The 27,506-nt window shown below is 38.0% G+C and overlaps 1 protein-coding gene across 1 annotated transcript; it reads right to left on the bottom strand.

The window, feature by feature from the left end:
- Positions 1-1,582: 1,582 nt before the first annotated feature.
- LOC145991074 (DDB1- and CUL4-associated factor 10 homolog) lies at positions 1,583-27,053 on the bottom strand. Its single transcript, XM_083126795.1, has 6 exons — positions 26,674-27,053; positions 19,388-19,501; positions 16,377-16,574; positions 14,847-15,018; positions 7,636-7,851; positions 1,583-3,360 (listed from the first exon to the last, which is right to left on the bottom strand). The coding sequence occupies exons 1-6, from the start codon at positions 26,889-26,891 to the stop codon at positions 2,236-2,238; spliced, it is 2,043 nt and encodes a 680-aa protein (XP_082982921.1). The 5' UTR covers positions 26,892-27,053; the 3' UTR covers positions 1,583-2,235.
- Between the last annotated feature and the right edge of the window lie 453 nt (positions 27,054-27,506).

Raw genomic sequence — 27,506 nt, 5'->3', positions numbered from 1 at the left:
CTTATGGATCCCACTGTATATATATATATCATATATATATATATATATATATATATATATATGATATTACTCACTATCTTACGTTAAATAAGTAACATGTATGCTGTTCCTCTTGTACATAAGCTACCTGGGGGGGGGGGGGGGGGGAGGCACAGATTTCACATCTCATTGCTGGTGGTCACATTCGGGCGATCACATACCATGACATTGACGGCAAGGGGCGCAGCAACTTTGTTCGTCAGTGCATTGAAAGTTTCCCTCGTGGCTTTATGGTTGTGACGGGATTCGGATATGAGGGTAAGTTGATGATACGCAAGGTGGACAAAAACGTGAAGGTGAATGCCAGATACTTCCAAGACTCCATTCTGACACCTATCTATTGGAGAGACATCCCACAATTGTATGGAATGGACGCGAACCAGGTGATGATCCATATGGACAAGGCTTCGAGTCATACCGCCAGAACATCACTACGTTTTTATCAGGAAATGGAAGAAGGAATTAGGAATTCGTGTCATTCCGCTTGAAGACATTCCTGTGAAAAGCCCAGATGCCAGTCCAATGGATTTTTGCACATTTGGAGTGTTGAAATGTCTTCAACATCGCCGCCCGTGCACCCTGGATGGTCTATGGAAAGCTTGCAGGGAGGAGTGGGACAGAATTCCCATGCCTGTCCTCCGCCGGAGCTTGCTCCAATGGAAACTGCGATGCTGGGCGATAGTCCACAATGCTGGGGGTCCAATAGAACATGATCGGTGGTGGCGGCGCTGTATCTCTTAAGGTGAGTACCGTTAAAAATGGTCGGATATAAAGCGAACAACCTTCTGTACACTTTCATATGTCACAGCCCCCACCCCGAGTTGTATTCAGTCATGTTCCAGAGTTGCAAGTGACTGTGAAATGCAGCAATGCACATTTCTTACTTTGGTCCCATTTATCATACTGATATGGAATAAGTTCTATTGTGAATCCCCTCTGAAACTCTTCAAGCCACAAGAGTCATCACCGAGTGTATAAAAGTAAATCCCACATGCTGCCAAGCATAGCATATGAGTAAAATCCCAGATATAAGTAGGTACATGCAAACAGCAATGGCGACCACATCATATCTATTGCCTGAACAAACAGGAAGTCAAAAACAAGTAGATTGAAGTTAATATCTTCTTATCTAAGTTCTAGGAATCCTATTAATGGTTTCTTATCGTGCAATCTGCATGTTCTACTTTATCTGGGAAGTGTATATTTCTACTTAATCCGGTAGCAATTATGTTTTCTTTCCCACGACATACTGGTAATAATAATATGTGTATATTAACATAAAATATATATATTTTCCACAATCTGCCTAGCCTACTACGAACTAATCTGATGAGATCTCCTTTACATATTTTTCTTCCCTGTATCTATAGCAATGGTCAACCAGTAACTTGTCAGAGATTGCAATATTTGGTCATACCCCTCTCTAACTCAAATAAAAATCAAATAATAATAAATTTAATTAAGTTTGGATGTGATACTCAATTAATTCATCATATATCATGTAACAGATATATATAATTCATATTAAGAGAAATGTTCTGCAGTGAGATTTGAATAAATATTCACGACATATGCAGATCAAATAAAATGCAATTTGAAAATGTAGTCTGCTGCACTGATTAAAATAAACTAACTTTCTGATGTACTCTACAGATTAAGATAAATTTGTCTATATTATTGGAAGATGTTTTCCCTCTGCTAATATAACAAAGGATATTAACGATAAGTGCATACAAATTTCAACTCCAAAATAACAAAATGATTTCCCCAAGATACAATATAAGACACTTCTGTATTTACTGAAGAAAAATTTATGTACTTTATACAAGTGTCTATTTACAAATTTTCTTTACAAAGTTTGCCCCTACAAATTCCCATTCTTGTAACTCTACAATTACAAATTGTAAAGTATTATTATATGACTTTTCGCTCTTGGAATAGTGATGGGAAAGCAGAATGTACAAATACACACACATACAAGAAGTGTTTTTTTTTTCCAGGATACCCTTCCAGTTTGCAATAAATTTAACATTAACAGCTGGACTAGACACACACCTATTTCAAATTTCTTCTGCAGGATTTCATGGCGCATTAGGTATTTGTACAATTAGATAAGCAGTCAAACGGAAACGCTTTTGTTCTAGGGGAAAAAAAAAACTTTCTTGCAACTGCTGATTGAAATAAAATGCTAAACATTTAAAGTACCGGCTGATGCCATACAATTTTCCCACTCAGACATCCTGACACCAGTAGGCAATGTGTTGGAGAAAATTTAGTACTAACAACAATGTCCGCATGACAAACATTAGTAGCTAATTCGTACAGTTTAACAGGACTTTCTGGAACACATGTAGATAGTTCTGCACAGTCCGGATTGAAGGCTAACAGTCTAACACCATAACCGAATGGAGAACAGATTAGGCGGCCATCGGAACTGAAACAGAGCTCTTTTATAAAACCTTTTCCTACATTGGGCTCTTCCGTGAAATGAGTAAGGCGGGGAATGTTTTGGTGAATCTTATGGTTAGCTGGAACTGTGTATCGCTTTGATGGCGACCTGTTAGCACCGAGGAGTAAGACAGTCCGTGACGCTAGGTTAGAGCCAGTGCGGATCAAATAGGCATTTGCGGTGTCATCGTTGCTCGATGAACCTTCATCAGGATTCGGTGCAGATGATGGCGGTGGAGTTTCCGATCGCCTTGGTCGGCTTGACTCCACAGTGTCTTCAGCACTGCTCTGACTTCCCTCCGGCCTAACCTGCACCCCGACATCTTGTTGTTCGGGTCTTTCTGAGTTTACGAGGCCTCTCGTTCGCAGTGAGAGAACTATCGGTTCGTGGTGAGCCTGGCTGGAAAGTCTTAGCCCTTCCCGACGAGCCCGTGACTCACGAATTGCAACCAATGCTTCCCACACGTCAGCGGACGTAACGTGGAATTCAATGTTCGAAACTCTGGATCGTATGGGATCGGAGTTTTCTGCTTCGTCTCTTGATTGTCTTTCCTGACTTGGACCATTGGTCTGACTACGCTCGGGAGCTGGCGTGTTCACTCGCACTTGTACTACTGGTCGCACAACAGTACCACGGCCACTTGGTTGCGGGGCTGCTGCTGCTGACGATGTTAGTGCACTTCCATCACCTACTTCCCGATCTGCATCACTGTCACTGTCACTAAACGAATAAGGGTTTATCAGGTCCTGCCTGTATGACAACAGGGCTGCGGATGAGCAGCGAGATTCCTGTGAAAGTCCAGTTCCATCTGGAAAGTGTTTTGGTACCATCTCGGAAGGCTCCTTGTCTTGAATGTCATGAACACAGCTCCACTGGAAAAAAAATAAGGCAATTAAAATATATATTCATGTGTCATAGTGGAATCAACCATGAGTAATCATTCACTATTACATCACCCATTCCTTGGTACAGTCCCCCATTGTGGCCACAAGATCTAAGGCCTCAGGCTATGGGAAGCACCCAGGTTCAAGTCTCCTCCAGAGGGAGGCAATCCAAATTAATGGAATTAAAAATAGCAGATGCACGACTGCATAAGTATAAACTTCATGGTGCATGTATATAATGGAATATATATGGACAAAGTGAGTCTCATTGTGTTGTTTATTTCAGCTTTACCACTGCGATAGTTGATGTCCTATGTAAACATTTTTCAGATATCCTAGCAAGCCCTAACCAGCACCATGTGTCAAAAAGAAGTGAACTGCTTGCTCCTACCATCCCACCATGTGCAACTGCCTAGCCGAAGTTATCCAACATCACCACAGAACACAAACCGACAACTGTAATAGGCAATAAACTCAGCAAGCATAAACTATACTTCCTCCCATCCCTTGATAACCCAGAGGTGTATGATGCAGAGTGTGAGTGCAAGGCAAATTACATTGGCAGATCAATCAGATCCATAAACAAGGTGAGGTGATGCAGCAACAACTGACAGATGCTGACTACCCATTCCACAACCGGTCTTGCCAACCACGAAAAAAGAACTATACTTTACAAAAAGTAAACATCGGGCATGTAAAACAATTCTTGAAGCTTTCCTGGCAGCGAATGATGAAGAGGTTTTCTCTGGATATCATCCATGTGATTTCCAGACAGGCTTCCAAGATCTAACATCCTCTTGAAAGCTCGGAAGCCCATCTGGAAATCACCTTGTTCATATCAGAGAAAACCTCTTCATTAGGCACGCAGCTCACACTCTAACCAACACAAATAAATTAAAGAAACGCCATAATACACTTCCCACATGAAGTCAATATCGCCAGCAGACATGCAAATCATTTCTGGATCTATCTATACCAGCCAGTACCCAGAAGTAGCATACAATACAATCAAACAGACAAAATCAGAATACCTAAAGTGGGAATCATAGAACTTAAGACCTTCTGTAAACAAAAGCACCTGTACCTTAACATTGTTGCCAACGTATGAAAATAAAATACTCCACAAGCCACAAGGTGCAAAGACATTCCATTTGTCGTGGAGTAAGCAGTGTTTCACTGATGACCTGTTGGGAGTTCAATGTACATATGTAAAAAATGAAAATCAAAATGTACATCTTGCCTGGTGGCAGACTTTTGAACTCGCCACCGAAGTTTCTGGTTCGAATCCCGGCATGGGTGTTATTTGTGAGTGTCCCTTCATCAATTTCATCTGACGATCACTCATCCTCATCATTGGGATTAGCCAAAAATGGAAGAAAAGCGACGATAAATAACAAAAATCAAATACAAAATACAACTAAAGTTACATCATTCAAAAACACACTCATATGTCCTTGTCACCCTGTTTGAAAATGCTGGTTTATGCAGCAAAAACACCGAGGGAAACTAAAATGGCAACTTAGTGAAGCATTGTCCGTGGCAAAAAAAAAAGTGGGGAATGAAGACTGTACGATACACAAATATTTTGAGGCAGTCACATTTTCTTGTACCCTACATACCTTTGGGGGTAAATTCTTAAATATTGTCACTTTTCCCCTCTCCCTTGTTGAGAGGTGATCCTTTTAATTCAACCTCCACCACCCTGACGTCCTGCCTTCACCCTCATCATCACGACTCACCCTCCTTCACCCTCATCGTCATGACTCGCCTCCTTCACCCGCAAAAGTATTCCAAAGTGTGAACACCTCTGGATTATAGATCAGCTCCTCTGAATCCCCCCAGCATCATCATTACTGACAATGTGAAATCACACTATCATATGCCGACACACCACTTCCGTTTTTATACTTGACTTAGTAAGAAGTATTGAGGTTGGCAACAGCCTAATAACGGATTTCTTCCGCAGCATGTAGTCCGTTCTATAAAAGAACACTAATGCAAGAAAAAAGTGTAAATTACATTGGGATATACATTTTAAAATATATTTTCATTAAAGGTTTTTCTCTTTATAATAATAATACGTGATGATTTTATAAATTACAACCGATCACGTGAGCAGCAAGAAAATAGCACCAGTTTCGAACATGGCAACTTCCATGCATGCAGGAAGGTCTCAGTGTTCTCCAAGTTTCTTTCTGAAATACAGCTGTTTGAAAAGTGGCGAGAAGCAGGTTGATCTTGACGTTTATTTGATGTTGTGTTGGTGGTATCCTGAGAAAGCAGTGAAATTATAAAAAACTAAACATGCTGACCAAGGCAGTAATTTATGCAAACAAGAAAAAGGAAAACAGAGAAGAGGAAGGGATTATCTACGAAGTGAAATGTAAAGAATGTCAGTGTGTACATAGGAGAAACAAAAAAAAGGCTGAAAGACAGGTTGAAACAACATAGGGATGATGTACGACTTAAGAGAGAGAGAAATGCGATATTTAAACACACGAGAGAAACAGGACATGACATAGAGTGGGATGAGGCTAAGCAGATAGGAAGGGAGAAGAGAATGCAAGTGAGAAAATGGAAGGAGGCCAAGGAAATAGAGAAGAAAGGTGAAGAAGACACAATGAACTGGAATGGGGGACTGAAGTTAAACAAAGAATGGAAGAAGGTGTTAGAAAGAGTGGAAAGGACAAGAGAGAAAGAGGAGAGAAGGAAGAAAAATGAAGGAAAAAGAGCGTGAGATAAAAAGTCCAACCACATTCTATATGGAAGTAAATATGTTTAGCCTTTTAGGTGAAAGTACAGTTGACAAGGGAAAGCCACCTGCTAAGAAGTTCCAGAACAACTTTCTAATAGTCTGGAGGGAGTAATGTTTGTGTATATATAATGCCCTGTTTTTGTATCTTGTTACATTTGTACTTGATACAGAGTCTGAAGAAGACCTTGCTAGAAGGTTGAAACGTTACATTTAGTTTATGTTTTTAATAAAATAAATTACTGCCTTGGTCTGCATATTTAGTTTTTCATAATCATGGAAACAAGGCTTAATGGTGTTACAGTGAAGTTAGTGTCTGAGAGTAGTTGTGTGTCTGCGTCTTGCATTTTTGGTGTGGTGAAAGAAAGGAAAACGACCAGTCAAGTTGTGAGTTCCGTGAAAAAACACGTTGTTGTTTGCATAAACAAGTACACCGATTTTGAGATAAGCACAATACAGCACAAGGTGCATTTGTATTTTTTCATCTAAAAGCTGTCCACTGTGGGGAAGATATTGGCGAATGTTAATAGTGATGATGATGATGATGATCTCCCCGTTCGACGTTAAATCGCCTCTTGTGGCATGTTGATTTTTTCTTTTTGGGGAAGCAATTTTGACAGACAGCACTCATTGACAGGGACGATATAGTTGTCTAGCACCGAAAATGCCTTCAGTTCAAAAAGGAACTGATGAATCAAGGTAAGAAAATATATTATTTGCACGAGACATGGGTAAATAATGTGATTATTATAGTCTTATTGTGTTCCAGTGCACAAGAAACAGAAATAAATATAAACAATCTCTTTTTATTCCACGGCTTATCTTTGTTTAGCTTCCGCTAAACCTGGCGATATATTTGTTGAACAGAGGAGCAAACAATACTCTGTATGTCAACAATGTTGGGCAATAATTTGGTGGAAGGGGCAGCAACAAAACCAAAAGGCTTGAATTTACTGAAACGATTCTCTCTCTCTCTCTTGTAAGTTTTACTTTGGAGCTGTCATACTGAGAGAGGAGGGGGAAGGGGGATCTGTTAATCCAGTGTCAGATAAATGGAACTTTTGGCGTAGAAAAATATGTTCATTCTTGAACAAAAACACGTATTTAATCACTTCTCAAAAATTTCTTATACTTCAATGTGTAGATCTTTCACTTAAAATAGGAATACGTTTTTCCATGTTATGTAAAATTAAAGGTCGGGTGATGTGGCAGTGAACAGCATATGATGGCCACGGCATTCACGAACAGCTGACGCGGGAGTGATACGTTACTCGAAGTGAGACGGTTTTTTTTTTACAGAGGGTCGTAAGGTTCGTGATTCAGACTTTAGTGACTCGCAACAAAGCATTGCACACCAGAAGCCAACCAAGTAATAACACAACACCTTTCTGAGTGGGTTGTGACCAATGAAATTAGTAGAACCATCAATAAATAATTTGAGATAAAGTAAATACTTGATTCCAGTATTTTAACTATTGATGTTTACCCAGTACAAGTTTCATAGTTCCTACCTCAGAGTTCTCATCGCTGCTAATGTTCCGACTGAGCACGCACCAGCCCTGAGGATGCACCTGCAGCGAAGAGACCACTTCCGCATCATCTCCGTACGGGAAGTCTGAAATGAACTCCACTCGGTTCCGTTTCCGGTCTCGTGAGAACAAGTGAGTGAAGCTGGCTGCCGCAGGAATAGTAGTTTGGCTCAGTTGCATTAACCTATACATGTTTGGCTGAAAAAGAAACAAAATTTCACTCTTCTTCTATTAACAACATTTATTCACTTAAGCTTTATCATGATACACAACTAGGGTGAATGAATTAAACTTATATATTTATAATAAAAAATACAACACAATCAGGGTTTCCCCTAATTTTGACAAACCAAATTCCCAGACTTTTCCAGGTAATTCTCGAATATTCCCATGACCATTTTGTGGTGCTTTAACGTGCTAAAAAATTTTGGTACCAGTTAGATATAGTGAAAACACATTTCATTCGTTTATTTCCAAAATATTTACATTTGTACTTACCTTAATATCAGGTTAGCTACGATTTTTAGATTATGAAATTCCCTGACTTTTCCAGGTTTTCCAGACCAGAAATAAAATTTTTCCAGACATGTTTGTCGTCATGCTTTTTGCTTTTGAACCTCATGTTTTTCAATTAAATATGCAGGCACGTTAATTATTATGAATATGAATATACACAGTTATTAGCTGAAAATTTACCAAGTGATTAATATAATGCTATTCAATGAAAAAATAAATAACTACTGTACTTCCCCATTTTCACTAAGTCATTACAATTAAGGTGGTGTAAAAAAATCAATAAAAAAAATGTGGCATATATCAAAGCTTTACAATGTAACCTGCATACAACCTCAATTAGCCTATTTCAATACAAATGAGAAACAACAGAAAATTAGGTCATGTAAAAAAAGGTAAAGTGCTCCCCTGTGCATAGCACCATGCCATTAAGGCGTATAGGGGGTGTGGGGGTAATGCCCCACACTTTCTTGATCCAGTCGTGAGTGGGGGGTGATGTTATCAGCATCACACCCCTGACCGCCTTTACCCCCCAGGGTTTCCGCCAGGTACCCATGTTATTCGACACTGGGTGGGCACCGGGGCCGCTTCCAATGTTAGAAAAGTTCCCGGATTAGAAAATATGCAATAAGTTTAATGATTATATTTTTTAATTTATTGAAAATAGTACATATTACGGAAATTCAGAACTTGAATGGGGCCGGTGACCAACCATACACCTAAAAAATATATATACGCAGGCCATACTTTGGTATCAAATATCTCCATTATTTGAGTTTTCCACATGCTGAAACCAATTTTATATTACGGAAAACATCGAAATCTGTCTTTTAAAAGGTAACAGTTCCGAATGTTTTATGATTTTTTCTTCAAATTTTCCTAGCAGGAAGACTAATTATCAGAATTTTGGCAATCATTGTGACACGAAATTTGAACCTTTCTTAAAATAATGAGCACTATTTGGATTCGAAAAAAGTTATTTATGTTGAAAAAAAAAACTTCAAAATGACCTTACTCAATCATACACGCTTCCCACAGACAAAGTATTCTCCCGTTGACAAGCGACAGTAAGTATCGTAAACTAGTGGGAATGAATGTAGAAATAAATTGGAACCTTAGTAGAGTGCATTCAGGGTCTTTATTTTAATTCTAAGACAACCAAACCTGACATTCCTAACATAACCACAAAATCATATATTCACAAAATCTTAAGTAATCGCTGAAACTCTGCAGTATGTGTTAACAGACATAAATCGAAATCAAACCATGTAAAATTTCCATTTGTAGCATGATGAAATCGTAATAAAACAAAAGGAACTTGGGCTCATTTTCACCACTTTTCGGCATAATTTCATTCTACAGTAGAAGAGGTGAGACAACAAACTCTCCCACCCGTGTGCTGGGTCGGAAACGTGGGTAGCGCATGTGCGAACTTCCCTTTATCGTGCACACAGGCAGGGTTGCCGAACGTCATAAATACTGTGTGAGCACGAAGAAACAACGGGATTGACTTCCTTGTCTTAATTTAGAGTGTAGGTTTGTTTTGTGTGTGATTTTGTGAGCAGTGTACTTGCTATCATGGAAGCTTGCAGTTCACAGAAAGCAAGTAAACTTGGGGGAAGGAAAGTAATCCACAGCCAAGGGCGAGAAATTGTATATAATGTATATGCATTTATCAAAGATGAGGTGGGAGTTCGTATGTCCGAAAAACAGTTGCAAAGGAGGGTTTGCTCGCGCATGTGGTGTTTCTATCAGCACTGTGAGAAGAATTGTAATAGAAAGTAAAGCATGCACTACGTTGAAGAAGAACTTTCTTCATACGCCCCATAAAACACGACCTCGCCGAAAAATCAAGAGTGATATAAACGAGTTCGATAAGTGTGTGGTTAGGCGTGTTGTGCATGAATTTCACATTACGGATGGGGAAAGGCCGTTAGAAGGTATCCGAAGGGTTTTGAAACAAAGAATAGAGTTCCAAGGCAGTGTCTGGTGTGTGCGCAAGATAATACGTGACCTAGGGTTTAAGTGGAAAAAAGCAGAAAATAACAAGACAACTGCTTATAGAAAAGGACGAAATAAAAAGTTTACGTTCATCGTATCTCAAAGCCATAAAAATCTTTCGTCGACAAGGGCGACCCATTGTTTACGTTGACGAGACTTATTTTCACAGCTCGACAACAAAGAAAGAAGCTTGGGTGATGGAACCGCGGCTGGCGTCAAAGCACCGGTGTCTAAAGGGCAACGTGTAATTGTTGTACACGCTGGCGGCGAAGAGGGTTTTGTTGCAGGTGCACTGTTAACGTTCAAATCTGGAAAGTCTTCTGGCGATTACCACCATGATATGAATGCCCAAAATTTTGAGAAGTGGCTACGAGAGAAGTTGATCCCAAATTTGACACCAAACAGTGTGGTTGTTGTTGACAACGCCTCATACCATAACGTACAAATAAATCCTGCGACTTCTTCCTCCTCCCGAAAAGATACTATGATTCAGTGGCTAGTTCAAAACAACATCCCCTTTGACGCGCACATGTTCAAACCAGAATTGTATTCATTGGTGAAAATTAACAAACCCCGTTTGAAGATGTTCAAAATTGATTCCATCTTAGCAGAACACGGTCATTCTGTTGTAAGTTTACCGCCATACCACCCAGATCTTAACCCGATAGAACTGATATGGGCAGACATGAAACAATACATTTCGAAAAAGAACGTGAAGTTTACTGTGGAATCCGCTACTAATTTGTGCACAGAATTTGTAGCCACGTTACCACTTTCAGCGTGGGAAAAAGTGTCAAATCATGTTAAAAAAATTGAGGATGAATATCTCAAGGCAGAACCGTTAATCGATAGTGCAACAGAGAGACTCATTATCAATATAGCCGACGACAGTGATTCTGACGATGATAGTACCTTGGAAGATCGTCCCATCAACGAGGATGAAGTGAGTGGCATAGAAGACATAACCGATAGCGACTAAACCTTATAGTGCAGGTATGCTCTATCTTAATTTAGTATCTTAACATCTCACTTCTTGTGTATTTTTTTTTTACTGTAAAAACCTATTTTTTTGATGAACTTCAATTTCTTGCTTACTTTTCTTCTCGTTCTGCATAGACAGTTTGGGCCGTATGCACTGCCAACCCTGCTTCCGTGCGTCCCTCCCCTACGTATGGCTTGGGCGTGGAGTTTCTTGTCTTGCCTATTCTACTGTACACACAAACAATACGTAAAATTACTATCGGCATCAAACCAACATTCCTAACCTAACAACGATGTGTGACCAGCTTACGTTTAATTCCTCTATTTCACACCAGTTTTTAAAAAATAAATCCGTTTTACATGCACAAAACACGTGCATATTCAAATAATGACGTCACTGATACTGCATAAAATCACTAATTTCTTGGGTGTAACACACCTCTGCAATGTAAAAACTATGACAACGAGCAAATGAACTAGTTGATCAGGTTGCTTCTGAACGGGTTGCAAACGAAGGACTCAAATTCACAAAACGGGTTCACGGGGGGAACGAAGTAGTGAGTCCCTTTGTTTTTACTCGGAGTCCACACCCGTCCAGTGTGACGTCTACCACAGTCAGATACGTGAGATTCTGCTCTTCAAGCTTTATTGCAGATCCAAAACCAATGAACTGTCCGAACACCAACCTGTTCCGCTTCACGTATCAAGAGAGAACGGGTTCCGAACGGGTGTGTTCTTGAAGAAATAAAATTTCCTCACCACACACAAAGCTAAAGCAACATTTTTTCCGCAAGAAATTCTGAGGATGGCTGGTGCGTAGGTTTCGTCTTGAGTAGCTTGTTCTCTAAGGAAAAATCTCAAGCCTCTCCAAATTCTGGTCTTGAACAGGTTCACAAGAACAAGTCGCAAAATGAACGGATTCAAGAACCTAGATCCGAGTGAATAAATATAGAATTGAAATGCGAAGGAACCATAATTTTGCACGTAACAGACTAGAAGTCATAATGACGAGAGGAACAAGTTTCTGAACTGAATCTTTTGGGGGGACTGGAATCACAAGACCGAATTCGGAAGTGGAAATGAACAGTTCCTTCATTTTGTAACTGGTTCTCCTGCAACTCCAAAATGCACGTAAATTCCAGAAAATATGCAAAATTCCCTGACTATTCCCTGACCAACCAAATTCCATGACTTTTCCCTGTTTTCCAGTCCTGTAGCAACCATGTTATATGCATAGTGGAACATTTTTCAACTTGGGATTATGTTTTTTCACTGAAAAAAGCGTAATATTTAACATTACAAGTATTTATTGGTCGTTGCTAATTCGCTTTCGTTACACACAATATGGCTGGCAAATCTTGACTCACGTTGTCTATCGTCAGCTGATATCCAGTGTTTCCAAACTTATGAACCTAAAAATGCCGCACAAACTATTCAGAAAAGGTTTTTTAGCAAAAATTGATCCACAAACCATTCACGGAAGGTTAGGTTAGGTTCAGTTAGGTTAGGCAAACTAACACTTATTAACCGAAAAATGATGGTTTTTAGGCTAAAACTGATCCACAAACCATTCATGGAAGGTTAGGTTAGGTTCAGTTCAGTTAGGCAAACATAGAAAATTAATTTGGGAAAAAAAACGCTCACACGTCATCTTGTAAAACTAATGCGTGGTTGCTACACTGACAGGGGAGTTACATAATAGAATGCACGGAACATTTGATTCACGTAGTCGACGGTAATGGTGGTACAAGCTATCGTGCAACGGAGATACGTTAATGTCGAAAATGACATTATTTACCGGCTGAATAAGTTGCACGATTGGAAATAAAAATATTCCCAGCTTCCAAAAGTCCACAAGAACTCAATTATGTAAGTACTTTCCCGTCTTTTCTCCTGTAAATTTGAAGAAATGTGTTTTCACTATATCTAACTGTTACCACAATTTTAAACTGCACTTGTTATTAAAGAAAATCGTTATTGAAAGTAAATTAACAATATTAAACTAAAGATGGGACAGATTAATCTGTACTCTTAACGATATTGGCCAGTGTAGGCACATCAGTGTAACATTTTATCAGTAAAATTACCGGTAATTTTACCGATCTGACTTATCTATAAATAACTTACAATGTAGTGCAATTTTGTATCATTTTGTTACAATTATTATGGATTGAAACATATAATCTCCATTTCACACTTTCGTATATTAAAGTAAATGTCTAAATATGCAGCTTCTTTTGCATTGTAAAAGCCTGGTTCATCTAGTATCATACATTCAACAAGGAGGTCAATGAAACATTTGAAATTTTATATTAGATCGGTGGAATATCGGTTATCGGTAAATTTTATATTGGTACTGAATCGGTACGAGCCAAAATTTCACATCAGCCCATAGAACATCTCCTACCAAGAAGATGGTTCATGAGAAAAGTGAATTTATTTTCATTTTTAAATCCTGGCAAGTACTAGAAACATTTGATTTTTCCCGAATTTTTGAGGTTGAATGTATTTTCAAATTCTCCACACTTCCATTACTTTTCTACTCATAGGCTGATTTCGTTGAATTTGTAGGTCAATGGAAATCCTAATAATAGTGCACTCTATTATAAATTATTAATAGAAATATTGAATGAGTAAATTTATCAACAATTTTAGTGACAAACTTAAATACCCGTGATATTTATTGGCAAATGTCAATATATAAAGGTTAATGAAGTATACACATTCAACCAGCAGGTTATGGTAGGTGCAGTTCAATGTTAACACCAGTAAAGACAGGTGAAGCAAAGGTACTACAAACAGTGTGAAAGGAGCCTGTAAGAGTTTATACTTGGAACAGCAGTGGGAGAGAAAATATGCCTCGCTTTCGACAATGATGTGGTGAATGAGCACAGTGCAATTATGGTTTAAATGATTCAAGGACCGCGATCAATCCGTCAAAGATGCACCCCATGCTGGGAGACCAATGGCTGCAGACAGGTAGAAAAGTACAGGGTGCGCAAACACCATGGCACCTGAAAATTTTCATCTGGTGGCTGAATTTTCAAATTCAGTGTTAAAAAAATATATTTTATTAATATTTCGAGTTCACTTATGGAAATTTTCATGACCTCTTTTTTTTAAAAAATAACTAGGACAGTATGTGTTTTTTAATGTTTGTGTTTTCTGTATCACGTGTATCATTAAATCAGAATAATAAACATTGCCATTATAATTTTTTTCACTATTGCTAGCCGAATTTTAAATTTGCGTCAATATGGTTGATTTGGCCACATATTAGAATGTAGAATACAGGTTATTCATGATGTTACCAGTTGCACTTTCTTTTGGAATGCCACTCTGGCTCAAGAACTAATTACTTTTTATCCAATCTAGTATTAATAAATTAAATATTTTAAGATATTTCAGCTTTAACTTAGTTGGATTCACGGTTTTCTTAAACCATATTTCCCCCCCCCCAAAAAAAAAAAACAGGGTTGGCTCCTGAGGAAAAGAGGTTGGCGCCTATTGCTTTGTTTCTTTGCATAATGTAGATTTCCTTTTTCTGAATATGAAAGATTCTACTGTGGCTAGGCGCAGTTTTGCAGCTGCTGAATTGAAAACATTGAATTGTAAGTGCTGAAGCAAAGGATAAACTGAAGCGTCCTGATTTCTTTCATAAAATAATCTGGTCAGTCTATTTAAATGACCCACATTACCTTGAATCCTAGTAAGTCCTGTGAGAGTGACCGTAGGTTTAAGTCATGTACAATGATCAAATATCCCCCAGTGGTGCAAATGATCATTTTGGAAGCATCGGGGTTAAGGCGAGTTCTCATGAGCCCATTGGTGTGAAAGATCCTGTTGTACACAAATCCATTTTCTGTGTAGCTGAAAGACAAAAACTTAGCATTACTAAGTGCCTCAAATGCATCTAAACTGAGAGAGAGTGGAGTGTTTAGCAATAAAATAAGTCATTAAAAACTTTGTCACATCTATTCTTTTGTGTCAATAAATTTATTGCCAAGAAATTTCTAACTATTTTCAACAGCAAACACACAGGGGCAGCAATGAACCTGGCGATTTTGCAACACTGGATATAGCTAGTTGTTGCATCAAAGGTAACACGTGTCTACCGCCATCTTGCAGCCCCTGGTTTATCATTTAGTTATGATGGAGTTGTAGAACAGGCCACATCACTCTAAAAGCTTATTACAAAAATGGGGATATTCCGTGGCCTGCTAGATCACCGAATCTGTCTACGTGTGATTATTTTCTTTGGGGTATTTGAAAGCAAAAGTCTTCCAACCATTCCTACACACCTTCAATGCACATAAAGATCAGACCTGGGAAGAGGTGGCTTATATTCCGATACAAAGACTGATGAGTGAGTGGAACGAAAAGGGGGTCATTGTGGTAATAGTTTTTCTTATATGTATGCATTGCTTGCATTGTAGAATTATTTTCCTGTAGTTTATAGTTAGGTTGCTATATTACAACAATGTAACATTGACAACATCCATTATATAACGGATTCTTTTTGTTTACAAAATTGCTAACCATTGTTATAACTGTATCTCTAGTCAAAATGAAAATAAATGTCTGATGAAGGGAGCGTGTGTTCTCATGAAATGTCACGACGAAAAACTGTTTTCTTATGCTTGTAATAATCGTAAACTACAGGAAAATAAATCATTGTAGTAATGATATTTTCAAATGAATCACAATGTAAGAATTGTATTTCGTAGATTTTTCAGGTGAGGCCAGGCCGACTCGGTAGCTCAGTGGTAGACACGGGTACAAGTCCTGGTCAAGCCTTCATTTTTCGCTGAAAAATCTACATAGTATATATCATGCATGTGCCTAATTTAATGAAAGGATTGCATTTGTATTTTCTTTTGGTATTTCTTGTTTAATGAATAAAGTAGTTCATTTCGTGTTAATTGTGCATGCTTTGTTATGCAATATGTATTATTTTGTCTTAAGTGCAGAGTATTTACAATAACCAGATTCATTGCCGCACCCTGTAGTTAGGTGCCTAAGAACAAACAAATTGTATAATCTTTGCAGATTGTCCACGTAACCAGTCATGTTATATTAAACACTAATGTAAAAAGTGTATTTTTTGCGATTGTATTTATTTTTAATTTCTTCAACATTTCAACACAAACACGTCTTTGTCAAGATCCAAGAACCACACTTGACACTGATTGCATTCAAAGTTATATAAAGATCTTTCACAGCCTTACCTGTTAATATCCCATGTATAAATACTTCCATCGAAGCCAGACGTTACCAATAAACCATCCCGAGATGAAAATTCTATATTCTTCACCCAATTTGAGTGGCCATTCAGGGTACGTATTCGGGATTTTAGATTTCTTGCATCCCACAATGCCACAGTGTTATCATCACTGCATGTTGCAAACACACGTGAATCCAAAAACCTGTAAAATAAAATTTAAAAATATTAACACACACCCACACACATATATATGTTTATAACATCAGAGGCATTACAAGTGTCATTATGCAAGGTGTTTCCATAACCTCTCTTTGAAGAATAGTGTAGGTGAAAGTACCTTTTACCCACAATCTTGGATGTGGGGCAGATCCTACCCCAGCATTTTTCACATTCTACATTAATTACTAGGGCTGAGCAGATACCAATCGGTATCGGAAAGTATTGGTTGGAATTCATCTACCTATACCAGCCAATACTTTTACGGTATATTGGTCTTTCACGGGTCCGCAAAAATGCCGTGCGACACTTTCGCAGTCTAATTACCTTGGAAATTATGCAAAATTCAAACTTTATTTTTATTTTCCACCAATTTTGCATAACAAATTGTATTTTGTGATTACATAATATCTATTTTAATATTCTGAAGCAAACTTATTGGTAAATTGATGCATATAATTTGAGAAGAATATTTTCACACAAATATTGGTTAATACTTTAAACAAATTTTAATTTTTGCTATTTTCAAGTATCGATATCGGTTCAAAGTGGTAGCGGCTCAGCCGTATTAATTACACTATCCGTCACTCATCAAAAGAATGATACTGAGTACCTTTCTGTCAGTTGATTATTGACTGTTTCATGTGACTGTTGTGTTCTTGGAAGTGAGTAACCTAGCCATGTAATTTCGAGCTAAGGTACAATATATTCCATACCTAAGTTATGTTACGTATTCTATATGCACAACTGAGCACTACTCAGCAGATTTGACAAACTTTAATTTGACATTCTGAAAAAAAGAACTTCCAGTCTCAAATAAGGAGGATTTGGTGAAATATGTAAAGTGCTTTAGGTATCCTTATAGCAATGACAAGAGAACTAAACACAGATGTATTTTATGCACCCTGCCTGTATGTGAAGGCTGCAGAAATTACTTTTGGCACAACTGCTTAAATTCAATCTAAACAACTGGTACATTTTTAGTAGCAATGGTGTTTGCCTTTATGTTAATAGAGACATATACATTTCGATTTCCTGATGTTAATTTTGGTTCATTATTATCTTGTGTTTCTACTGTGTTTATTTAACAGTCTAAAACCATGTTCAGGAATTTCCTAAAGCACAAATTTGTTGCCAGTAAAGCTTTCCACAAAAATAATAATCTTTTATGCTTTTAATGATGAAATATTATCATATAAGCTTACAAAATAAATTGATTCCCATATTTCACATAGACTGGAAAATTGCACCTTGTTTTTGGAGTGGGGTAGAAAATACACCACGTCCAAAGTAGCATGACAAAAATATGTCCCAAGCTACAGGTTAAAAAACACTAACCACGCACATAAAAACAGCTCATTACTTCTACACAGCAAATTCAAAAACTATTCATAAAGTTGAAAGTTCTATTTCTCTCTCCAGAATTTCTACTACTCTTAAAGTCTTTGTCACAAACCACATGTCGAGGTATAACGTTGAGCACCCTATGAATTAAACGTGATCTGCACGTAATAAAAACGACTATGTTAGGTAACTACAATCAATGGCACTAGAAAATTTTTATCTCGCAACTGAATTTTTAAATTCATTTCTCAAAAAAATTGCTTCAAATTTCAATTCACTCAGAAATTTCCATTAGATTTTTAATAATGAGTACAGTGTGAGTTTCTTAATGTTTGTATTCTGTATCACGTGTATCATTAAATCAGAATAATAAACATGCAATTATAAATTATAACTACATTACAATAGCCTTGTACTAAAATCTTCTGCATGTAGTATCTACTACCGTGTAATAAAAAAATATAATCTTTCTTACCTTAAAAAACATGTACAGTCGACAACATAGAAATGAACACTACACTACCCACACTAAAATGACGTTTCACCAACATTAGTTCATCGTCCAGTTGAAATACTAAAAGAAGTGTGTTGGTGTTTTAGTGTTTTAATATGCACAAATGGTATGTAAAATGTTGTCTTAGTGAGTATGCAGTATTCCTTTTATAGACATTTAAACATTTTGAAGGTAAGATTCATGCTTTCTGCATGTAGTGCAAGACTAGCCACAATAATCTAGTTAGTAGAGCATCTGACTGCCACGTGGGAGACCCTGGTTCGATTCCCAGGGTAGATGATCAAATGTCGAAATTTTTCCGGGCTTGTCCCCAAATAGAGCAGCTCTGGAGCTCACCCAGACTCAAACCAATGGGTATCTGGGGGTAATCACAGACCGTGGTGTTGATCAGATCACCACAAAAATGGCACATATTGAGAATATGTGGGGCTCTACCCCCACATACCTTGAATGTGTCTTCATGGTGAACTTTACCTTCTGCATGTGGCGTGAGAATCTGCTTAAATCAATACACATTTTGTCACAGAACGTTCTTGCTCTGATTACCATGAATATCCCTTTAGATAACACAATGATGGGTATAACTTTTACAATCGGTCATGTAGAACACCGCACTCATTGATGGATGTATTTTTCTTATTTTACACTGCTTTTTTGCTCCTCTTGGCTAACAAACTACAATGAACATGAAGGACAATTAGATGAAATTGAAGTCCAAACTGGGACTTCAATGTAAAATCTCTGATGGTGAGAATCGAGCAAGTCCATTTAACATGCGCACCACTGAGGTACTTTTGGGTTGTAACAACCCCAGTGACTTTAAATGCAACCATTACAAGTCATGACTGGGATGGGGTTACTTTTTAAGTAGGTCAGGGGGTTAGTGACAAAGACTGTCACGAGTACAATATTAGTACAAGGCAGAAAGAAAGGATACATACCTTATACAGTTGACACAGTCACCATGAGCATCGTTTACACTATCTATCAGTCGCCTGCACAATGGATCAAACAGTAGAACACTTTTCTTTTCGCAAGCTGCTACCAGTAGGGACCTGAAATTAATTATCAAAAATTAACACATGAATACTGCTGACAGAAAGCCTTACAAAGAAAATCATACAAGTCTTGCAATACAAGTAAATGAGGAAAACTAACATTTCTATGAGAAATTGGGAGAGGGACAGCCGAACTGGGGTAGAAGGCATTACTTCATCTTAAATCCTAGCCAATCCCATTATTTCACTTACTCTTTTCTATGTATTGATTTCATCTTCTTCAATTTCGGTCATACATTACATTTGTAACTCTTAGGTTAATAACAATGAGATTTTACTTTCAGATATGATTGTGTACGTGAGGAAATGACATGGACCGAATTATTGCCTGCTAAAATCATTTCTGATTAAGACTATAAGCTTCACATGTGTCTTATGTCCAAAACGTACAAGATACAAAAACTATATTTAAATAAACATAGTTAATCTCGGTTCCCTTGACCCTATGTACTCTCCTCAAGAAAGTGAAATATTTTGCATGGTTGATGAATATTTATGTTGTCTATAAACATTTTCAGTTGTTTTTAGCTCGTGGGAATGTGTTATTGTGAAGTAAAGTACATCTGTTACCTTACCATGAAGCAGAACAGCCCAAAGGCTCCGTGCAAGTGAATATAACACCCAAAACGACATCCCATAGCTTTAATTTTACATTGCTAGGTTTGGGACTGTTAGTTATTTTCGACGTGTTCTTTCACTACTTGAGTGTGCATACAAACATTTTTTACTAATTAAAAGTGACAAAAGTACTCTGGAATGGCATGTTTGTACTTGCCCATGTCATACTTTGGGATCAAATGACTGTTATTTGTTGTTTGTGCTTTCCGCGTGCTGGAACCAATTTCATATTACGTAAAACATTGAAATCAGTCAATTAGAGAAAAAATGCAACCTAATTCTCGAGGGGGGTACAGTGGGTCAACAGCCCCATTAATCTCTACTATGTATGTGTGTGTGTATAAATTAAATTTCATAGCCACAACTACTTTCACGAGGTGGTGGGAATAGCAGAAAGTGCTAAAGACCACGTCTTAGAAGTATTTACGAAAGAAATTTTAATGCTAACAGCATTAAACCTGACCTACCTAACAAAACAAGCATTTAGGAATGCAATACCCCTTCATACGTACATCACATGATACATTAGCAGTAGCATTCCACACCGGAACAACTTCAAGTATTTTTCCAAGTCTATGGTGTGCCGAAAAAAACATACTGGTTGCCCACATGAAAATAAATACACACAGACATAAGCTTGAAGCACCCCAACTACTAAAGAATGTGTGCATCAGTGTACTGATTGGTTGACTTGTTTTATTTTACTTTGTTTTTGTGTCACTTTTGGTTAATTTGCTGGATGAGCGATGACATGATCAAATTGATGAATGGACACTCACAAACATGCATGCCCAGGCTGGGATTCAAACCCGGGACCCCTGGTGTCATAGCACAATACGCTAACCACTCTGCCATTGGGGGCCGCTGTGCATCAGTGTAAGATGCCAGACCGTAGATCATGTGCTTGCAAACCTGGTAATGCACCTGATACTGCGCTCAGACACTACCAATGTTGTCAGTACACCTTGTAATTAAAAAAAGCATAATTAACCTTATAAATTGTCTGTAATGCGTAAAAATTTGTCGTTCTTTTATCAATTCGGTAAATACCCAAAGAGACCATCGATATACATTGAAAACTATCTGCAAGCGACTCCATATTTGTATTTTATCCATGTTCATTTTCACTTCGTACAAAATTTTTTTTACACCTTAGTAACATTTTCCCCATACTGAACGTTAATGAACAGCACTATTTTCTAGTTTAATGTTTAAAAAATATCCACATAGACAAATTTAATACCTAGTTGAAGATTCATGTCTCTAAATATTTGTACAAAAGTTATGTATGTTCAAAGTCTCAGTTGCTTGACATTTTGGACATCCTGTAGAAGGATGCCAAATATGTGTCTTTTGGTTGCTACACCATGTAAAATTATTTAACTAATTGCAAGATATGACATTACGAACCTCTAAACTCTTAATTAACACTGTAAGTAAAATAGGTTAGCCGCAATTGGTAAAAAGCAAAAGCCAAAATTTCCAGACCCCCCCCCCCAAAACGCCTTTTTATCAGGGGGGGGGGAACATCCATTCCAAAAAGCTGGCTTTTTAAAACTCTAGGTATAGGGCTATTTCCATAATAAAACTTCCGGCTCTGTGGTCACATTCTGCACACTATATTTTGTGCAAATTTCAAATATTTTCGTCAAGAAAATTACGTAACAAAGGGTGTTTCAAAATAGTGCGGAAGGCAATTTTTTAGGTCTACGTGCTACAAAACTTACGTTTTTTCAATATTAAAATTCCTTACGTATGTACCGTCAATATGGTTTTTGAGGGCGTCCATCATTGATTCATGTCACAGGCGCACGTCTGCACATTTTATTTTTTTCTTATGATTGACTTGTGCAATGGGATAATTTGCAATTGCGATATGTTAATTGTGGGATGTATTGGGGGGGGGGTGTAAATATGTTATCCCGTGGAACATCTTGGACATTTCTTTTTGGCAACTGCAGGCCGTAAAGGGGAGGGTTGTATTTTTTGAATGACTTGTGGGATGGGATAATATGCAACTTCTTATTCTTATGATGGAATGGAAGGAGAGGGTAGTATTCTGTGGAAAAGGACAAAAGACTTGTGACATAAGACTTACTTCTCTTTTGGACTTCCAAATGCAACTTCGACCTGCAATTCAGTGCCTGGCCTTGGAAAAAAGAGGTAAGTTACCTCCTGAGGTTAAATTTTAGCCTTCATTTTTTGGAACCTGCGGAAAATAGTGTTGGGAGCAGGAGGCTCGGCCAGTTTCTAAACATTACTTCTAAAGGGACTCTATAGAGAAAGGTGGAGCCGCGATAGCAGTAGCAGGCAATAGGTTAACTACCCCAGGGGTGGAGCCCGGAATAGGCAGGAAATTTAGACAGCAATTTTCATGACATGTCTTGGGGTATAGCCCTCAAAAACCGACATTTACATACATCCATCGGTACGTGTGCAACGAAACTAACATGGCCACAAGTAGAGTACGGGTACTACGAAACTAACATCGCCGCAAGAAAACTTCCACCTCGCAACTTCAAACGGCTTCATTTAAACTTTAAACTGCTGTATAGTCGTAAATACTTGTTTCCGTGCTCCAGAATTTTGTTCTTCACAATTGTAAATGCACAATCTTCATAAAAAAAAAGAAATCCTTGCAAAATCGAGGGTGTAGATTGCGACCACGGACCCAAACATCCCTAATGCTTTCATTGTTAGGTTAGGTGCATCAGAATTAGGGCCCTTAGCACCTGATGATGAAACTTCTGGTCTCAAGCAAAAATTCCCCTTTTGAGTCTTGCATGAAACTCTGCTGAATTGTGTGTAAAGCAACGATGGCTGCTCGTACAAGTTACTTTTTAAATAATAACATCTACAGTAAATAATAACACTGATAAACAAGCCGTAGATATCTGACATGATGTTGACATTTTCTAATGCAGTTTTTCATGCTGATTTCAAATTTGAAAACCGTTTTGCACTATCACGTCAGGTTTTGAAGATATCGACAAAATTTTATTTTTCATGGAATACCGTTCCTCAAAAAAAAAAAAAAAAAAAAAAAAAAATTGTCGTTTTTAGTTATTTTTCGTGCAACACCGTAATTTTTTTCGTTGTTTGTGAACACAGTTATACTTAATGTAATACGTCGAAATATTTTCGACATCGGATTACTATACTTTCATTTGTTTTTTATTTTGAGTGACAGTAGATTATGGCGTCCAGAGGTTGCATAAATTCACCAGATCTGTTTTGCTACGTGTGCGGCTATCTAACAGAAATCCCATCGGAAAACTTTTACACTGTTTCTGAAGAAAGCATATGAACTATACTTTGATTCGAAGGTACGTAGTGGTAAGTCGTGGGCACCACAGTTCATATGTTTGACATGTGCACTCAACTTGCGCGGTTGGATAAGTAAGGCGAAGAAGTGCTGCTGCTTCATCTGCGAGTGGGAGAGCAGAGATAGGATGCACCACTACATAAAGAATTGAATTTGAATTTAAAATTTTGGGTTTGTCAGCACTAAGGCTATTTTGCACTCATCACATTATTCGGGGTCCAGCCCCTTATCGTTACAAATAACAACTCTAACGTTGCATAACTAAATGCATAAAATATAAAATATTAAAATCTTCTGACTTTCGTTAAAAGCTGATGCTGTAAAGGAGCACTCAGCAATAAGGAAAAACACAGGACAACACAAACAAAATTATACTGGCCGTGTGGTCAGTCGCCAGAGCCTCGTTAGTCTGCAGTCCAGGGTGTACTATGTGGAAGAGAGGTTCACTATTGGGTGCACTATGTGGATGGAGCATCCCTGACACCCCACTACATAAAGAAGAATTGGCTGATCAGAGATAGAATGCAGCCATCAAGTAAAAACGTCTTTCATGTGTCGTTGGTTGAGAGTGAAAAAGTTATCTTGCCACCGCTTCATTTGAAGCTGGGACTCATGAAGAATTTCGTGAAGGCACTAGACGACGACTCAGAGGCTTTTCTGTACCTGTGCAACAAGTTTCCGGAGTTGAGTTATGCGAAAGTGAAAGAAGGTGTGTTCATAGGTCCACAAATAAGGAAGATCATTGCTGACAGCCACTTCCAAGACTTAATGGATGGCACTGAAAGAGATGCATGGGTGGCATTCAAGTCAGTCGTAGCCAATTTCCTTGGAAATTATAAATCTGCTGACTATGTGAATGTTGTGCAGAAGTGCATTAGTGTGTACAGAAGACAGCTGGGTTGCAACATGTCCCTCAAAATTCATCTCCTCGACTCGCATCTTGACTTCTTCCCCGAGAACCTAGGTTCAGTCAGCGACGAACATGGTGAACATTTTCATCAGGACATCTCGGTGATGGAATCACGCTATCAGTGTCGATGGAGTGCAGCAATGTAGGCAGACTACTGTTGTACGCTTCAGCGCGACATGCCAAATGCTCAGCACAAACGCAACTCTACAGCCAAGAAATTCAAACCAAACACCTTAAATTAAGGAAGTATTTTCTATATGTATGTATTTTATATGTGTATTATACCTTCAACTAGCTGTTACTATATAGTATATGTGTCATGTGATGCATTTGCATTATTTTCTTAGCTAAAGCCATGTTCAATAGTACTCTATGTAGCAAAAAGTGCTCTAGTGAAACCTATGTCTGTGAGTTGTTTGCTTTGATACAATGTTAAACATATATAAATGGTTGATGTCATATATCTCAAGAATGGTGGGTGTTACAGACAAATGGTTTGCATATTTTGAATCAGCATGTTTCAATTGTCTTAGAACGCATGTTGGATACCAAGATATCCGCCGAAATTATTTTTTTGTTAATCAGTGTAATCGGTGAAACTGTTAATTGTATTAATTAGTTATCCAAGATTCGAACTTCCACCCACAATCGTTTTTCAATATTCTAAAGCACTTCCCAATACTCATAAAATTTTACAAAACATCATTCGACATTCGGCACTGCCACCAATATTTCTTGCAAAATGATTATTTCTGTAATTTGAAAAGGTGCGAAATTAGTTTCTCCAAACTTACTTCCACATTTAATTCTAGTACTCTACATCACACTTGTAAATCTTGGAACATTACAGAATCAGAAATTCGGACAAGAAAGTGTAAATATTAAGTCAAACGGTACTTGTTTACTATTCTTCGGACACATTTATTTATTTTTACAGAAGAAACTACTTACCGTAATAAGTTCCTGTAGCATTGACGAACATCGGGAAGGTGTTTTGTGTGATGTGGGAATGTTTCATAGCTGAAATTCATGTTGTTTGTTGAAAATTAATTCTCCGACGGAGAACCATTGCCGCATGGATAGGTTAGTTCTGTTAGGTTAGGAAACATAGTTAAAATTTGGTGTCGTGTTAGTATCAGGATCTAGAAATTGGAAATAATTGCGAACCATTGGTGCTAGCCCCACGAACAATTGGCGCGTTGTTAGGTTAGTTCTGTTAGGTTAGGAAACATAGTTAAAATTGGGTGTCGTGTTAGTATCAGGATCTAGAAATTGGAAATAATTGTGAACCATTGTCGCATGGTTAGGTTAGTTCGTCTCAGGCAAGCGAAAAGGCCTATCAGAAAGACGTACTGGTAATGTGAAAAATTGCAATTAATTTCATCAAAACAACATTGATACACCTTCAGGAATGTTCCGCGAAGCAGATATGTAAGTATGAATGTCAAAAATTGACAAAACGAAAAAATTAGAGGTGTCCGAAGGATAGTAAATTTTTACCGAAATTAATTTGAAACCAATTAAAATAAGTGCTTTCATTCTAAATCCACATTAAACAAAAAGTACAAGGGGTCAGTTTGGTAATTATGCGATATAGCCCGAACACCTCTCACTCGTTTATTTCGTTAATTTTAGCATTGATACTTACCTATTCTGCATTGCGGAAGATTCTTTAAGGTGAAGTTATGCCTTTTGTTCTGCTTGGGTAACAGATAATATGGCATGCACTCGTCGTGGATCATCGCACGTCTGCTTGGGTTTTGTTGATTTGGAGTGGGTATGCAGTGTTTCAAACTTCTTAACCGAAAAACACCTACTTTCGTGTTCATTATGTCATCACAAACCATTGACGGATAGCCCCAAAAAAGTTTGGAAACACTGGCAAGACCGCGTGACTTTCGACGCTCGCGCCATCTGCAGGTACATAATGGAAACAACGGCATAATGTTGTCGCTTTACAGAAAATGCAAGTTCCTTAAATAAAAAGTTATTATTTCTTGTTCTGCAGCATTCTATGCTGAAGTATTCAGTTTCCTCGAAAGAAAATACCTCGAAGAACTTCGACAATGCTACAGAAACTGATTTCAGTAAGTAGTTTCTCCTGTAAATTTGAAGGATCCGTTCGGGCGATAACGCATATTTACCGTCAATTTTCTAGATGGTGCAACAGTCGGATTATACGTGGTGTACACTGTATGTAGACTATTATAACAGAACTCAGACCTAGTTAATCAAAGCAATAAGATTACTTGTTTATTTTAAGGGAGGAAGTGTTAGTGGAATGTGACATTCTTGATCGTCTAGTATGTAACTTACCCATCAGGAGAGAATTCCAAATTAAAAACTCCGCCATGAAGAGGGTCTTTGAGCCTCTCACTGTGGTCCCAAGAATTGCATGGTAGCATTGCTGAGTACATTTCTTTAGAAAAACGATCTGCAAATCCTAGGGGAAATCGTTGCCCAATTTCCCTCTGTTTTAGCATGGAATAGCTGAAGCTAACGTGGTGTGTTCTTCTACTCCGCACTTTAGGCATGATTGCCTATATGTTCCAGCACTCGGAGATATAAAATATACGAATTACAGTTCTATACCACTTAAAAGTGCTTCACTTAGCGTAACAATAACTGGTCAATATTTCCAACAAATTAAAGCAATTCAGACAACCCCAAACTCACACGTCCACCATGTTTATTGTTCACATTCAATTCATCAATCGACTTCTCGGCATAGGTTGTCGATAGCATATTTCGATTATCGACGCCGTCTGTGAAACGGTTAGCATAGAAGGAAAGAAGCAACTGCGGAAATCGATCGTCCTTTGTTGTAGCATACTGATCTTGCCTATCAGTTATCAATAATATCGTAGGCGTCTTCAGTAGGACAGGCAATTCCCAATCGGCCGCTGTATAAACAAATCACGTGACTCCTTGACAAAGAACCGGTTCATTCATGGTCGATTGCAATCAATATGAAGGGGGGGGGGTGCTGCATGCTGCATGAAAACCCCGGAAAGAATGTGCCTGGTCAAAAGTCAAGGTCACGTGACAAAATTATATTTTTATCCAAAGGTAGGCTTGTTATATATCACTGGAAAGCTTATTCAATTCCCTGTACAATAAGCTTTATTTGAGCTTTCTAGGCGAAATAG

Source organism: Lepisma saccharinum, chromosome 8 (assembly GCF_977018435.1).
Source record: "Lepisma saccharinum chromosome 8, izLepSacc3.1, whole genome shotgun sequence".
Lineage (NCBI taxonomy): Eukaryota > Metazoa > Arthropoda > Insecta > Zygentoma > Lepismatidae > Lepisma > Lepisma saccharinum.
Note: the sequence above shows the minus strand (reverse complement) of the source record. Positions and strands in the feature narration are given on the sequence as shown.